This window comes from Glandiceps talaboti, chromosome 3 (genome assembly GCF_964340395.1).
Source record: "Glandiceps talaboti chromosome 3, keGlaTala1.1, whole genome shotgun sequence".
In the NCBI taxonomy this organism is placed as follows: Eukaryota; Metazoa; Hemichordata; class Enteropneusta; family Spengelidae; genus Glandiceps; species Glandiceps talaboti.
The window spans coordinates 31,384,396-31,398,954 of record NC_135551.1 but is presented as its reverse complement, the minus strand read 5'-3'; the positions used below and the strand labels follow the sequence as shown (position 1 = coordinate 31,398,954).

At 36.6% G+C, this 14,559-nt stretch overlaps 1 protein-coding gene across 1 annotated transcript; it reads left to right on the top strand.

Annotated features, from left to right (window-relative positions):
* Window positions 1-9,722: 9,722 nt before the first annotated feature.
* Window positions 9,723-14,315, top strand: LOC144433383 (putative methyltransferase DDB_G0268948). Its single transcript, XM_078121685.1, has 6 exons — window positions 9,723-9,923; window positions 11,542-11,720; window positions 12,443-12,659; window positions 13,105-13,208; window positions 13,390-13,527; window positions 14,072-14,315. The coding sequence occupies exons 1-6, from the start codon at window positions 9,723-9,725 to the stop codon at window positions 14,166-14,168; spliced, it is 936 nt and encodes a 311-aa protein (XP_077977811.1). The 3' UTR covers window positions 14,169-14,315.
* The last annotated feature ends 244 nt before the right edge of the window (window positions 14,316-14,559 follow it).

The following is a 14,559-nucleotide window of genomic DNA, read 5'->3' as shown; positions in this document are numbered from 1 at the left end:
TACCATCATTTATTCAGTTGACATTCAGATACATGTACCATCATTTATTCAGTTGACATTCAGATACACATACCATTATTTATTCGGTTGACATTCAGATACATGTACCATCATTTATTCAGTTGACATTCAGATACACGTACCATTATTTATTCAGTTGACATTCAGATACATGTACCATCATTTATTCGGTTGACATTCAGATACATGTACCATCATTTATTCAGTTGACATTCAGATACACGTACCATCATTTATTCAGTTGACATTCAGATACACATACCATTATTTATTCAGTTGACATTCAGATACATGTACCATCATTTATTCAGTTGACATTCAGATACACGTACCATTATTTATTCGGTTGACATTCAGATACATGTACCATCATTTATTCAGTTGACATTCAGATACATGTACCATCATTTATTCAGTTGACATTCAGATACACGTACCATCATTTATTCAGTTGACATTCAGATACACATACCATTATTTATTCAGTTGACATTCAGATACATGTACCATCATTTATTCAGTTGACATTCAGATACACGTACCATTATTTATTCGGTTGACATTCAGATACATGTACCATCATTTATTCAGTTGACATTCAGATACATGTACCATTATTTATTCGGTTGACATTCAGATACACGTACCATTATTTATTCAGTTGACATTCAGATACACATACCATTATTTATTCAGTTGACATTCAGATACACGTACCATCATTTATTCAGTTGACATTCAGATACATGTACCATCATTTATTCAGTTGACATTCAGATACACGTACCATCATTTATTCAGTTGACATTCAGATACATGTACCATCATTTATTCAGTTGACATTCAGATACACGTACCATCATTTATTCAGTTGACATTCAGATACACGTACCATCATTTATTCAGTTGACATTCAGATACATGTACCATTATTTATTCAGTTGACATTCAGATACACGTACCATCATTTATTCAGTTGACATTCAGATACATGTACCATCATTTATTCAGTTGACATTCAGATACACGTACCATCATTTATTCAGTTGACATTCAGATACACGTACCATCATTTATTCAGTTGACATTCAGATACATGTACCATTATTTATTCAGTTGACATTCAGATACACGTACCATCATTTATTCAGTTGACATTCAGATACACGTACCATCATTTATTCAGTTGACATTCAGATACATGTACCATTATTTATTCGGTTGACATTCAGATACATGTACCATTATTTATTCGGTTGACATTCAGATACACGTACCATCATTTATTCAGTTGACATTCAGATACATGTACCATCATTTATTCAGTTGACATTCAGATACATGTACCATCATTTATTCAGTTGACATTCAGATACATGTACCATCATTTATTCAGTTGACATTCAGATACACGTACCATCATTTATTCAGTTGACATTCAGATACATGTACCATCATTTATTCAGTTGACATTCAGATACACATACCATCATTTATTCAGTTGACATTTAGATACACGTACCATTATTTATTCAGTAGTCAGCGTGAACACTGTCATATCTGGGTACACGGCAGTACTTGTGTGTTTAATAATAAAATTAGAACACAACTATGTGGGGGTTTGCTGGTCTCTTCGCATATATTGTCGTGGATTTTATACAGCTGGAAGTTGTGGTTGCATGATATAGTAAGTTGGAATGTTTGCTTCGTTGTTGTTTATCTACTTCTGTGTATATCACAACAAACTAAAATCTAACAAATACGTCTAAATTGTGACCTACTTTATGCTGAGATTAATTAAACGTGTTTTATCAATTTACTGGTACAGGAAGTACATTGTCCAGCGTTATCTCATTGACGCGACAGTAATACCTACATACACTTAAGCAGAAATGCACGTTCTTCTGTTTTTACAGTTGACAAAATGAAATGTCCTTGGGTAAGGATCATTTCCGTATAGTTCTAATCCACCGTGTAATACACCGTTTCGTTTTGTGTTGTATTTAGTTTATCGTATATCCCCAAAATTGTTTCATTGTTGCGTTATCAATGTAACCAGTGTTTTATTTCACTTTGGAATGTTTAGAATGTTTTTACATTGGCGATTTCACTGACTATGGAATAGCTATTTGCTTATCAGTACTTTTAGTAATTTGTAGGATATTCTTGTCTTTGTTATTAAATAAATGAGATGTGTTCTGCTCTAAAAGTAGTCGACATGACATGGTACGTCATCTAGAATTCATCACCGTCCCACTATATCTCTCACGAACATGGTGTGGCGCATCATACAACCGTCAATAAACTCTTTGTTATCAGGTGATTATTAGATATCAAATTGGAAGAACCACCACTTTGCGATTCTCATCCAGCCAATCTCTCAGGAACGACATTTTATAATTATCTATTTGTATGTATGTATGTATGTATGTATGCATGTATGTATGTATGTATGTATGTATGTATGTATGTATGTATGTATGTATGTATGTATGTATGTATGTATGTATGTATGCGTGTGTGTGTATGTATGTGTGTATGTATGTATGTATGTATGTATGTATGTATGTATGTATGTATGTATGTATGTATGTATGTATGTATGTATGTATGCGTGTGTGTGTATGTGTGTATGTATGTATGTATGTATGTATGTATGTATGTATGTATGTATGTATGTATGTATGTATGCGTGTGTGTGTATGTGTGTATGTATGTATGTATGTATGTATGTATGTATGTATGTATGTATGTATGTATTTATGTATGCGTGTGTATGTATGTATGTGTGTATGTATGTATGTATGTATGTATGTATGTATGTATGTATGTATGTATGTATGTATGTATGTATGTATGTAGGTGTGTGTGTGTATGTATGTATGTATGTATGTATGTATGTATGTATGTATGTATGTATGTATGTATGTATGTATGTATGTATGTATGTATGTATGTATGTAGGTGTGTGTGTGTATGTATGTATGTATGTATGTATGTATGTATGTATGTATGTATGTATGTATGTATGTATGTATGTATGTATGTATGTATGTATGTATGTGTATTTATGCATGTGTATGTATGTGTGTGCGTGCCTGAGAGCGTGCGTGTCTGTCTGTCTGTCTGTCTGTCTGTCTGTCTGTCTGTCTGTCTGTTTGTTTGGTCGTTTGAGTACGTGCCTTGTATGATGCATGCATATCTTATCTATTCATATTATTTTGATGATCTTCACATCAAGTTAGCATAACTACCACTTTCGGGTATGTATATTGCCAAAGCAATCATTTAAATGCGAGACAGGTGGAAGTTCGTGAGGTATGAAACTATGTTGACAGTCAATGGTAGAAGCCGGAACTTTTGATTTGGCATAATCACGAAAAGCAAACGGCCTTGATGACACTGATAAATTGCCAATTGAAACTCATAAAGTTTGTGTGTAGCTTGATAGTTTTATAGGGATTTAATGCATATTTTACCGTCACGGTGTATAATAAATGGCTTCTATAATCATGATATACGATTTAATTATACAACTGGTGTCTGAAAATTATAACCACGCTGTCATAATGGTCTTTTAATTAGCAAGTAATAATCACACGTTCCTATTGAATGTCGCACCTCCTTCCTTGTTGTCCAACAATAAAGTAATTTAGTTATATCTTGTAATAAACACAGTGAAGTTACGACATGTCTGCCCTTTAAGGGTAATTTCTTTACAATGATAACAAGTGGAAGTACATAAGTATATTAAAGACAAAACCATTCCGATAGTCTGGAAATAATAGATAGCCTATATTAGTTTTTACGAAGCCATCTCATTTTTATCTTGCATTTACATCATTGATAATGATAAAGCTACAAGAGGTTTTTGCAACGTGGGTTCACGTCTGTACTCGATGAAATGCTGTATATTGTACGTTTTCCTCCTTGAAGCAAAATATTGTAGTATTGGTCTCCATATATGGAATGATTTCATCACACATTGTTCACTTCCACTGAAGACACTCCATTAATTGTTGAAAATATTTAAATGACTTTCTGTAAGATGAGATGAACCAATTGATTATACTATCTGGTTGTGTGCATCGTCGTAAACCACACCCTCTTTTACGGCACCATCCCAGACGCACCGCTTCAGCAGAAATATGTGCTCTGAATTGCGAAAAAATGTTATATGTGACACAACAGTTCCTTGACTTACTAAGTAGTAGGTATTACTCTGGCCCTCTGAATGATTCATATGATCCATATAGTTTGATTGCCTCTCAAATATTATATTAATAGTAATACTCTCATTTTGTGTCCCGGTTCCATTAGTTCTCTGTATATGTTACACATACATGTATCATCTTGCGTATTCAGTGACAAATTGAGAGTTGAACGTGTGAACTATAGCAGTAACCTTATTTAGCGTGTGAAATTCCTCAGATTGTATATAGTATATATATCACAGAAGAACTATGTATATGATATGGAAAATAGCGTTTGTATGACATTTCTAGTTTCAGAATATTCATCCCAAAATAAACTTCCATCCAAATATTATATTATCATTCACTCGCATCTCGAGAAGGTGGTGGTGGAGGTGGTGGTGGTGGTGGTGGTGGTGGTGGTGGTGGTGTGTGTGTGTGGGGGGGGGGGGTGACTGTGACACAGAATAGTTTTGTTTGTTGTTATTTCCGATGACGATACACCAAGTCTGATCTCAAGATTTAGTCCTCCAACTTTAATTACACATAGTCCTCCAAATTTAATTAGACATAGTCCTCCAACTTTAATTAGACATAGTCTTCCAACTTAATTAGACATAGGCTTCCAACTTTAATTAGACAAAGTCCACCAACTTTAATTAGACAAAGTCCTCCAACTTTAATTAGACATAGTCCTCCAACGTTAATTAGACATAGTCTTCCAACTTTAATTAGACAAAGTCCTCCAATGTTGTAGAATTGAACTGTGAAATTTTGTATATTCACAACTTAAATTCATTTGATAATTTATGTCCCAACAATTTTATATCTGAGATGTAATACTGGGATTTCACCTTAGTTGAAATTTGCAGATGTATCAAGATCAATGAGACTGATCACAAGGTTTCATGTTGAGATAGACAAAACACGCACATACATCCCTGACAAAGTGTTTGCTCTGTATTTTGTTAATGGGAACAAAACCAATACAAATGTAATATTGTGTACAAATCGTGCATAGCCTATACTAGTTAAGGTGGTTGCACTTCTGTTAAATAATGTGGAAATGTATTTAGAAAAACAACGGTGGTGCTCGAACGACTCGCGTTGCATGTACACATCCAACCATGCTTTATAAACGTTAAAAACTAGAACGATTCGCGTTGCATGTACACATCCAACCATGCTTTATAAACGTTAAAAACTAGAACGATTCGCGTTGCATGTACACATCCAACCATGCTTTATAAACGTTAAAAACTAGAACGATTCGCGTTGCATGTACACATCCAACCATGCTTTATAAACGTTAAAAACTAGAACGATTCGCGTTGCATGTACACATCCAACCATGCTTTATAAACGTTAAAAACTAGAACGATTCGCGTTGCATGTACACATCCAACCATGCTTTATAAACGTTAAAAACACGAGCATCTTCAACCACTAGTTAACTCTACTTTAATAAACCAACTTTTTGTTTTTCTTTTGTTCTTTGTGTTTTTTACTCCTACCTTTACTTTAGTATTTAATAATGTCACTGCGTGAGATGACCCCGATATATCTCTAGATATGTAATTGTGTACTTAAGAACTATCTATAATACTGATGGTACTCGACTTGGATGACAGCATGTCTGCGTTGAATATCGGAATTCCAAACATTCCATGCAGGTATATGTTTGTGTGTAATAACTGGACATATTTCCGTTGGTCCACTTCACTACGTATACAATGGTGACATACACTGCCCTCTAACGTCATTGACCGAATATGTCATGTTATAACCGTATTGTAATGCGACAATAATTACTGTATGTCATAACTAACTATATAAAGTGGACCCCAGTATCAATAAACACAACAGAGACATCGAAGGCATTTATTTGGATCGAAACTAGTAACATATAATTTGAGAGACAGTTGTCAGTAATGCATGTGCTTGTAAACAATTCTTAAATTCCAGATACATCTGTTTTTATCTCTTGTGTCAATAGATACTGTATTCAATGAGTGGACATACCACTATTGGTAAATAAAACATATGACAAATTCCACGTCTTCTAAGGTCAACTTAGAAACTAAACCACAATACAGAATTGATATTCGTTGGGAGATAATTTAATTCTGACACAGCTCTGTTCGTTCGACTGTTGGCAAACGTGTTACCACCTGACCTTCCTTGACAAAAGGTCATCGCATTGTGAATAGTTTCTTGAGTGCGTGACTTTATGTGACAAAAGAGCAGCCTGTTTAAACATAAATAACCCACGGCGACCTGATAGCTGTTTATGACTGGGAAAAACGCTTTAATTTTGATCATGATACTATGGTACTACGAATACCCTGTAGTTGGCATTGATACAGGTATAATTGGTTTATCAAAGTTGTGTTTCAGAATGACACTTCTACATACAAATGTAGGAACTCACATTGTAATGATATAAGATGGCATCCAACAATTGAAAAGGGAACGTGTGTTCCAATGCTATAGAATTAACACTGTTCATGGGGACATGGTGGTCATGTTTACCTGGTCACAGGTGACTTTTTCAAAGAACGAGGAAGTATGAATTTGTATAGCAACTCAATATGTCGCTTAGAATGGCAAAGGTTAATACTGGTTTGCTGATGAATGGATGGGCGGACAGAGAGAGGCTAGGGAGAGAGAGAGAGAGAGAGAGAGAGAGAGAGAGAGAGAGAGAGAGAGAGAGAGAGAGAGAGAGAGAGAGAGAGAGAGAGAGAGAGAGAGAGAGAGAGAGAGAGAGAGAGAGAGACAGAGAGACAGAGACAGAGAGACAGAGACAGAGAGACAGAGAGAGAGACAGAGAGAGAGACAGAGAGAGAGACAGACAGAGAGACAGAGACAGACAGACAGACAGACAGACAGACAGACAGACAGACAGACAGACAGAAGGAGGGGGAGGGAGGGAGGGTAACGGGCATACGTCCATACTAGACTGTCGACAGTCGTTCGTGACTTTTTTGCTACGTTTCATCTAAAACAAAATCGTCGCCTCGCTCCGTAGCACTGAACACTAATGCGTACTAATAGGAACTGCTCTTAGTTTGGACTTTGCGTGGAACTATGATTCACGCTCTGTCTAAAATAGGTGGGACAACATTATCAGGGCAAGAAATGGCAAGACAACTAGTTTATTAATTGAGGAAAGCTTAATGGGAGAATTGCTGCTTTCTCAGGACATAATGACGATACGATCAGTGAAATGTTTACAGAATCACAATGTAGGTTATGGGGTGTTAGGGGTTACCTGTCACATGTACGTGCATGACGAACATGATTCAGTTGAACGATTCGGCTCGAAGTATGTCCAAAATTGGAAAATAAAATCTGACCTTTAACCTCGGAATGTTTATATCCTGCTTCCTTATGTTATGAGTCATGTTATGTCCTAAATGTGTTCTTAGAATGTCATTATCGTCAAACTAAGGTAGTCTGGAGTACAATTGTGTGTCTAACCATGTGAGTGAAGGTATAGAAATCATAAAGATACTGTATAGGAACTAGACTAAAGTAAGGCGGATAGACACGATATTCATGAACTTTTGATCAGAACGAAATGGGTCAGTAAAAAACTGAAATCCACTCACGACGGATACGAACTAAATAATATCACGACCTCGTGAGTAATTTTATGTTTTTATTGTCTTCGTCACTGGCAGTGCAAATTTCATTGTTATAAATGTCATCATTTATACAACCCCAACCTTTGACAAGAGACCTTTCGAGCACACCATTATCAGTAAAATAGTGTTATAAATTATTAGAAACACAGATAAACATATATCAAAAAGAATAACTGTATGCTGTGTAAATAAAATATAGAATTTGGTGATAATTTGTAAGATACTTTAACTTGTTACGTTAAAGGAGCCCAAGTTGCGTTTATAGTTGTTTGTTGTTGTTGTTGTTGTTGTTGTTGTTGTTGTTGTCATGCTGTGGGAGGTGAGGTGTTTGCTGTATACAAGATACTTGTATATATACTGACACAAGTACAATTGGTCACCACCACCTGTTATTAATACTGGTATTCAGTGAGTGTAACAACATCAATAAATAATTCGATGACATCATTTAGTATATGTATCCTCCTACATTGTAAAATGTCGACGACACCCCTCTACTAACCATCAACTGTGTCAAAACGATTTCCAATGTCTTTGCAAGCATGCATCAACTTAAATATGATACTTGAATCGAGTAGTTTCACCCGCGTAAAAAAGTAACATGTTACAATGAACAAGACGCTGTTATATACCGCCACCAACGAATAAAAAAATGTAACCGTTTGTTTACGGTACTCCAACAACGATGACTTTTATCATACTGCAAAGAAAGAGGAAACAGCTGTCTTTGAGCGTTTTGTCTACACATTTACAGTTTGTACTAAGCCAAAGGGATATGAAAAGTCTCCCAAAACTGTACGCGGAGAATGGGTTTTCGTGCTTACTCAGTCCTATATTTGGCTAGATATTATATGTGAGTGGCTGTCGTGTGTGTGTGTGTGGGGGGGGAGAGCTTGTTGTAGCGAATTAGACCGCTATCATTAAATGAACTAACAAATGGATTTTTACTGATGTCTTCTTCCTTTGCCACACATATAGGCAATAGTTATGAGAAAGTGTTGCAGTACCGTAAATGTTAAAAGAGACAGACCGATTTTATATACCGCCATCAACGATGAAAACAGACGATCTTTTGTCAACTGGGTTTAGTGACTCGAAATGCATGAATTACATTATAATTTTGTAGTTATTACTGTATCGTCATGTTTAAGAGACAGGCCGATTTTATAGACCGCCATCAACGATGAGAACAGACGATCTTTTGCTTACTGCGCTTGGTTTACTAATTAATATTCATGAATCACTTGACAATGTTGTATAATATGAGAGTGTGTCCTGGGGTGTGTCCGCTGAAGTCAAACGGTATACATTATCTGTGACAAATGAAATTGTACAAGCAACGTTTGGTTAAGTTATTTTCTATCTTTATGCTTATATAGGTTACACACAATGGTCTTTCGAGTTCTCCCAGTCACAGTTATCTTCTAACATTTATCCAGATGTAAACGGATCGCGGAATGCCTCCCGTAAGGGCGAAACCATAGATGTTTGTTCCCAATTGTTGGATTCTGAGCTATAGCTGTCATACACACACGATGTACCCCTTAATTAGAAAATTAATTATATGAAACTATATGAAATGTGAATCTTTTATACTTAAGATATTGTTTGATTATCGAAAAATCTTAATTATGCAAATTAACGATTAAACTTAAAGGTAGATCAACGCACTTTGGAGAAGAGACGGCCACTTTTTAGAAAATGGATTCGGGGATGTCACATTCCCCCCGGCCCTCCCGGCCTTGTACACGAATTACTGAAGGCTCCCTTAGATACTACATATACAGTACAAAGTTCACGAAAGCTGTATGAGAGTCTGTGAACTTTGAACTCGACCACATTATACACGATTGACTTGCAAATGGCTGCTATCAATATACGTACCTTATACAAAGCTGTAAGTACGGCAAAGGGTTACAAGCGATTCCGACCGTCATATCCGAAAGAAGTTGCTACAGAAATTATGAAGTTCATGGGACATATAAATAAGGTAACAGACTATAGAGGTTATCTATTCTCAGTTGATGGGGCGTCTATATCCGAGCGACATGACGAGTGTAAAGTTAGTCTCAGATTCAGAATCAGATTCACATTCGAGAACAATTATACTCGGCAAGTCTCATATATTGTACCTCATGCTGATTCAGTGTCATACTAGTATATGGAAATCACCATGACACCCAATAAAAGCCGTCAAACAAGAAATAATACCATGGGGCCTACAGGAAATTTCGCCCTTCACACCCATATTAAATAAAGTATAACTTCAACAATAAGACTAAATTCGTTTTAAACAGCCACAATACAGATACATCATTGGAATAGTGTGCCTACCAACAAACAAATCAGCTGAACTTTGACCTCTCGCTTATATCTTGGCGACGAGCTTTTATCACTGATTTTCAGGTCATTTTTCCCATACAAGCTGAGACATTCCCTCTCCCGTCAAGTGAGTGTGAAAGGGAAACATTCCCTGTACCTTATTCTTATTATTTCCTATTTGACTGGTTTTGTTTGCTGAAATCGCGATTTTCCATTATGAGGCTGAATCTGAGGCTCAATGAGAGTGGCCTCATATTGTCCCCCACTGAATCTGATACTAACTTTAAATACGTCAAACAGTGACTTATTAATGATTTATATTCAGGGGGAGTTAATTCTGCCCCATAACATGTACGCATGTGTCGCCATGTACGAATGCATGTGTGTGTGTGTGTGTGTGTGTGTGTGTGTGTGTGTGTGTGTGTGTCCCTGTGTGTGTGCGCGCCTGTCTGTCTCCCTGTCTGTCTGTCTGTCTGTCCGCCCGCCCACCCACCCACCCACCCACCCGTGCGTCTGTGTCTGTGTCTGTCTGTCTGTTTGTCTGTCTGTGTGTGTGTGTCTGTATATATGAATGTATGTCTGCATGTATGTCTGCATGTCTGCAGGATGGCTGGATGGATGGATGCATGCATGCATGCATGCATTGATGGATGGATGGATGGATGCTAGGTGTGTGGTAAGAAGCACTGTGTCATTTTCAAGTCAAAAATATAATTTGTCCTAAAATCAGAAAAAGCCAAAATAGATCAGAAGGTGTTGTGGGTGGATGTATGGATGGATGGACTACAGTGGTAGTTTAATGCTATTGGAGTGTCGACGTGATGACGTTAGATATCGCGTCGTTATGGGGTTGAGTTTGTAGTAAACTGCACGAATAAAGTAACCGTATCACAGTATGTGATAAATTACTACTGACATGCGCTCTTCATCTTTTCCCCAGCAGGAGATTTAGCTAGTTGTCTGATTTAGCAGGAGTTTAGGTAGAATTTGTCCGTTTGACTATATGTGGAGAGAGAGAGAGAGAGAGACAGACAGACAGACAGACAGACAGACAGACAGACAGACAGACAGACAGACAGAGACAGAGACAGAGAGAGGGAGAGCGGGGAGAGAGAGAAAGAGAGACGGAGAGAGACAGACAGAGGGGGCAGACAGTCAGACAGACAGACAGACAGACAGACAGACAGACAGACAGACAGACAGACAGACAGACAGACAGACAGAGATTAACTTAAAACTAGGGTCGCTTGATTTACTAGGACATATATTTTTCTTTGATCTCCAGGATATACTGATGCTAACAGTACTAGCTCATGACTCACTTTTGACGTATATTGACTTGTATAAATGTTTCTCAGACTCACAATATTCAAGGTGCTATCGAAAAACAAAGATTAGCGGTCGATGTAGGCTGTGGTCCTGGACAAAGTACAACAATCCTGGCTGAATATTTCCACCAAGTTGTTGGTTTAGAAATCAGTGAATCACAACTGCAGGAAGCAAATGTCAATAACCACTATCCCAACGTAAAATACAGGTATGAATACTACGAGAGTGATGAAAGTTATAATTATTATATATATAGCCATCGTTATTTTGATAAATCGAACCATTTTATTATTAAAATATGGTTTACTTTTTGTTTTGGGTTTATTTGTTTAAGTTAAACGAGGAAATTATCTGAAGTGAAGAAATCTACTGCACACTGTAGATGTACAGAGCTCGTGTCAAATTTTGGATTCTGATAGTCACCTTCTCAACCAGTTGGGTTAGCTTAATTTGACCAATCATCGTCTTCATTTTATTTTTTTCTGACCAACACTATTCATTAGTTAAAGACCATGCATGTTTTTCTAGAACTTTTCAACTTTGCGCCAATCTGCTTGGGTCTAAAAAGTTAATGTTTACCATTGTGCGAGCATTATTAGTGACAAATAAAATGTTTATGGTTGTTTGTGTCATACATCACAAAAACTTATCTATATAATTCCCACAGAAATAGTACAATTACAACTTCTAAAGAGATCATTTCTGTACATTTTTGTTCCGGTCACCCCATCCCCCCCCCCCCCCGATTTTATACCTATTAAAGTCGCGTCGTCATTTCAGTTACTGTGTACTTCCGTTTCTCAATGTGGCATAGTAATCAGTTGATTTATGTCAACAAAATACAATCTGGATGTATATTTTTAAAAAAAGAAAGAAATTCTAACCGAATATTCTAAATGTAATTACGTTATATATTATGTGTCATGTCAGAGCTGGTTCAGCTGATTCCCTTCCTGTCGATGATGGCGCTGTTGATTTGATAACAGCAGCACAGGCAGCTCACTGGTTTGATTTACAGAGATTTTACCAAGAAGTCGACAGAGTGTTAAGGCCAAATGGATGTCTTGCAGTTTATGGTTATGGATTGCCACAAATAATGAAAGAGGACGGAAGATCGAACCAACAATTCAAGACTTTGTTATATAATGTGAGTTGGAGGTACGGTTTCATTTATAGATCTGCCGTCCTCAATCCATCTATCGATACCTTCTCACTCCAACAGTCTACACGTTGTCTGTCTGCCAGTCTTTCTCTAAATATATCTACATGTATATACAACTTGTATCTATACATCTACAGCGTATAATACATACATACATACATACATACATACATACATACATACATACATACATACATACATACATACATACATACATACATACACACACACACACACACACACATACATACATACATACATACATACATACATACATACATACATACATACATACATACATACATACATACATACATACATACATGCATACACTTAAAAAAATCCATTCTGTTTGTTATATGTTACGTTTGATACGGACTAATAACATAGTTCCAATTACATCTCACTGTAAATGTCTCCTTTTTAATAGTTACATTACAGAACTTGGAAGAAGTATTTCTGTGTTGACAAAAGGCTTATACTTGCCAATCACTACCAAGATATAATCCTACCCTATAAAGAAGACTTTCTCAGGTAATATTCACAAATGCTTAGTTTGGGTGTGGAAGCCTTGATGAAATTTGTATCTGAAAAAATTTGGCGCCAAAAATGTCTGTCAAATCAGGCAGACACGTCCTTTGGTGTGTTCTTGGGTTGTTTTTAGAGTAAATTGTACATCGTCTGTTGGTTTCTATAACTACTTATATTTTTATAGGGTTGACAACTTGTCGATACGAATGGAGTACACAGTTGAAGATTTTATTGGATACCTAAAGACCACATCTTCATACACAAAATGTTTGAGGGACAACCCAACAGGCACAGACACTATTTTAAGCAGTCTACAAGAGGAGTAAGTGTTTTATTTTTTTCTGTTTCGTCAGTTGGACAGTTTGAATCCAAATTTGAGTGACAGTAACCCTTTTTATTTCATATTACTCATCGGAGGTTGGTTTCAAAAAGGAGAAGTGTGTGTGTGTGTGTGTGTGTGTGTGTGTGTGTGTGTGTGTGTGTGTGTGTGTGTGTGTGCCTGCAAATGTTGGCAATTCTTTCAAATCTCAAACATTTGTTTTTCATTCTCTGGTATTGTTGATGCACATCGCAATTGCAACTTGAAATGTCGAAGTTTTCCTCGTTATTCTGGCAAACTGTCTTGGTCTGGGTCCGGTCTCTTGCTTTTCATCTCAGAAATATGGTTTCTGAAGTTGCTTTATATACTGGTTTACTTCAAAAACAAAGGTCAAACCGATTTCCACCTTCTAAATCCCAGCTTCTCTTACTCTATCCAATGCTGATATGGATATGATATGAGGGGTAAGGTGCACGTGTTTCAACATGGCCGTGAATTGTGACTGTGTCCCCACTCACTTACGTAAAATTGTCTTCTTCCTTTTCAGGATAATACGAATCCTCAAAGTGAATACAAGGCCTGCCGATACACCTTTACTAGTAACATTTCCAGTATTTCTATTACTTTCAAGAAAACCAAAATAACCTTGATGCCAGTTTTGGGATGGCGCCATTCCTCCATCAAGGGCTACTGATGCCAGGCTCGAATTTCCAAACCTTCAGTTAGTACAGTATGAAGTCCCCCTTTGACTATTATTTTTACACATATAGGGTCGGTGGGGAAAGTGTACAAATCGCCTTTTGTTAACTAGTTCGACTAAATTGATGGTACAGTTAGATTTCATTCAATCAGCCGTACCTGTATTAGCAGAAATAAATTTTTAATTTTCAGTAGTACTACAAGCATGGTGGAATGTGTGTGCACGCGATGAAGGTATGTATGTATGTATGTATGTATGTATGTATGTATGTATGTATGTATGTATGTATGTATGTATGTATGTATGTATGTATGTATGTATGTATGTATGTGTGT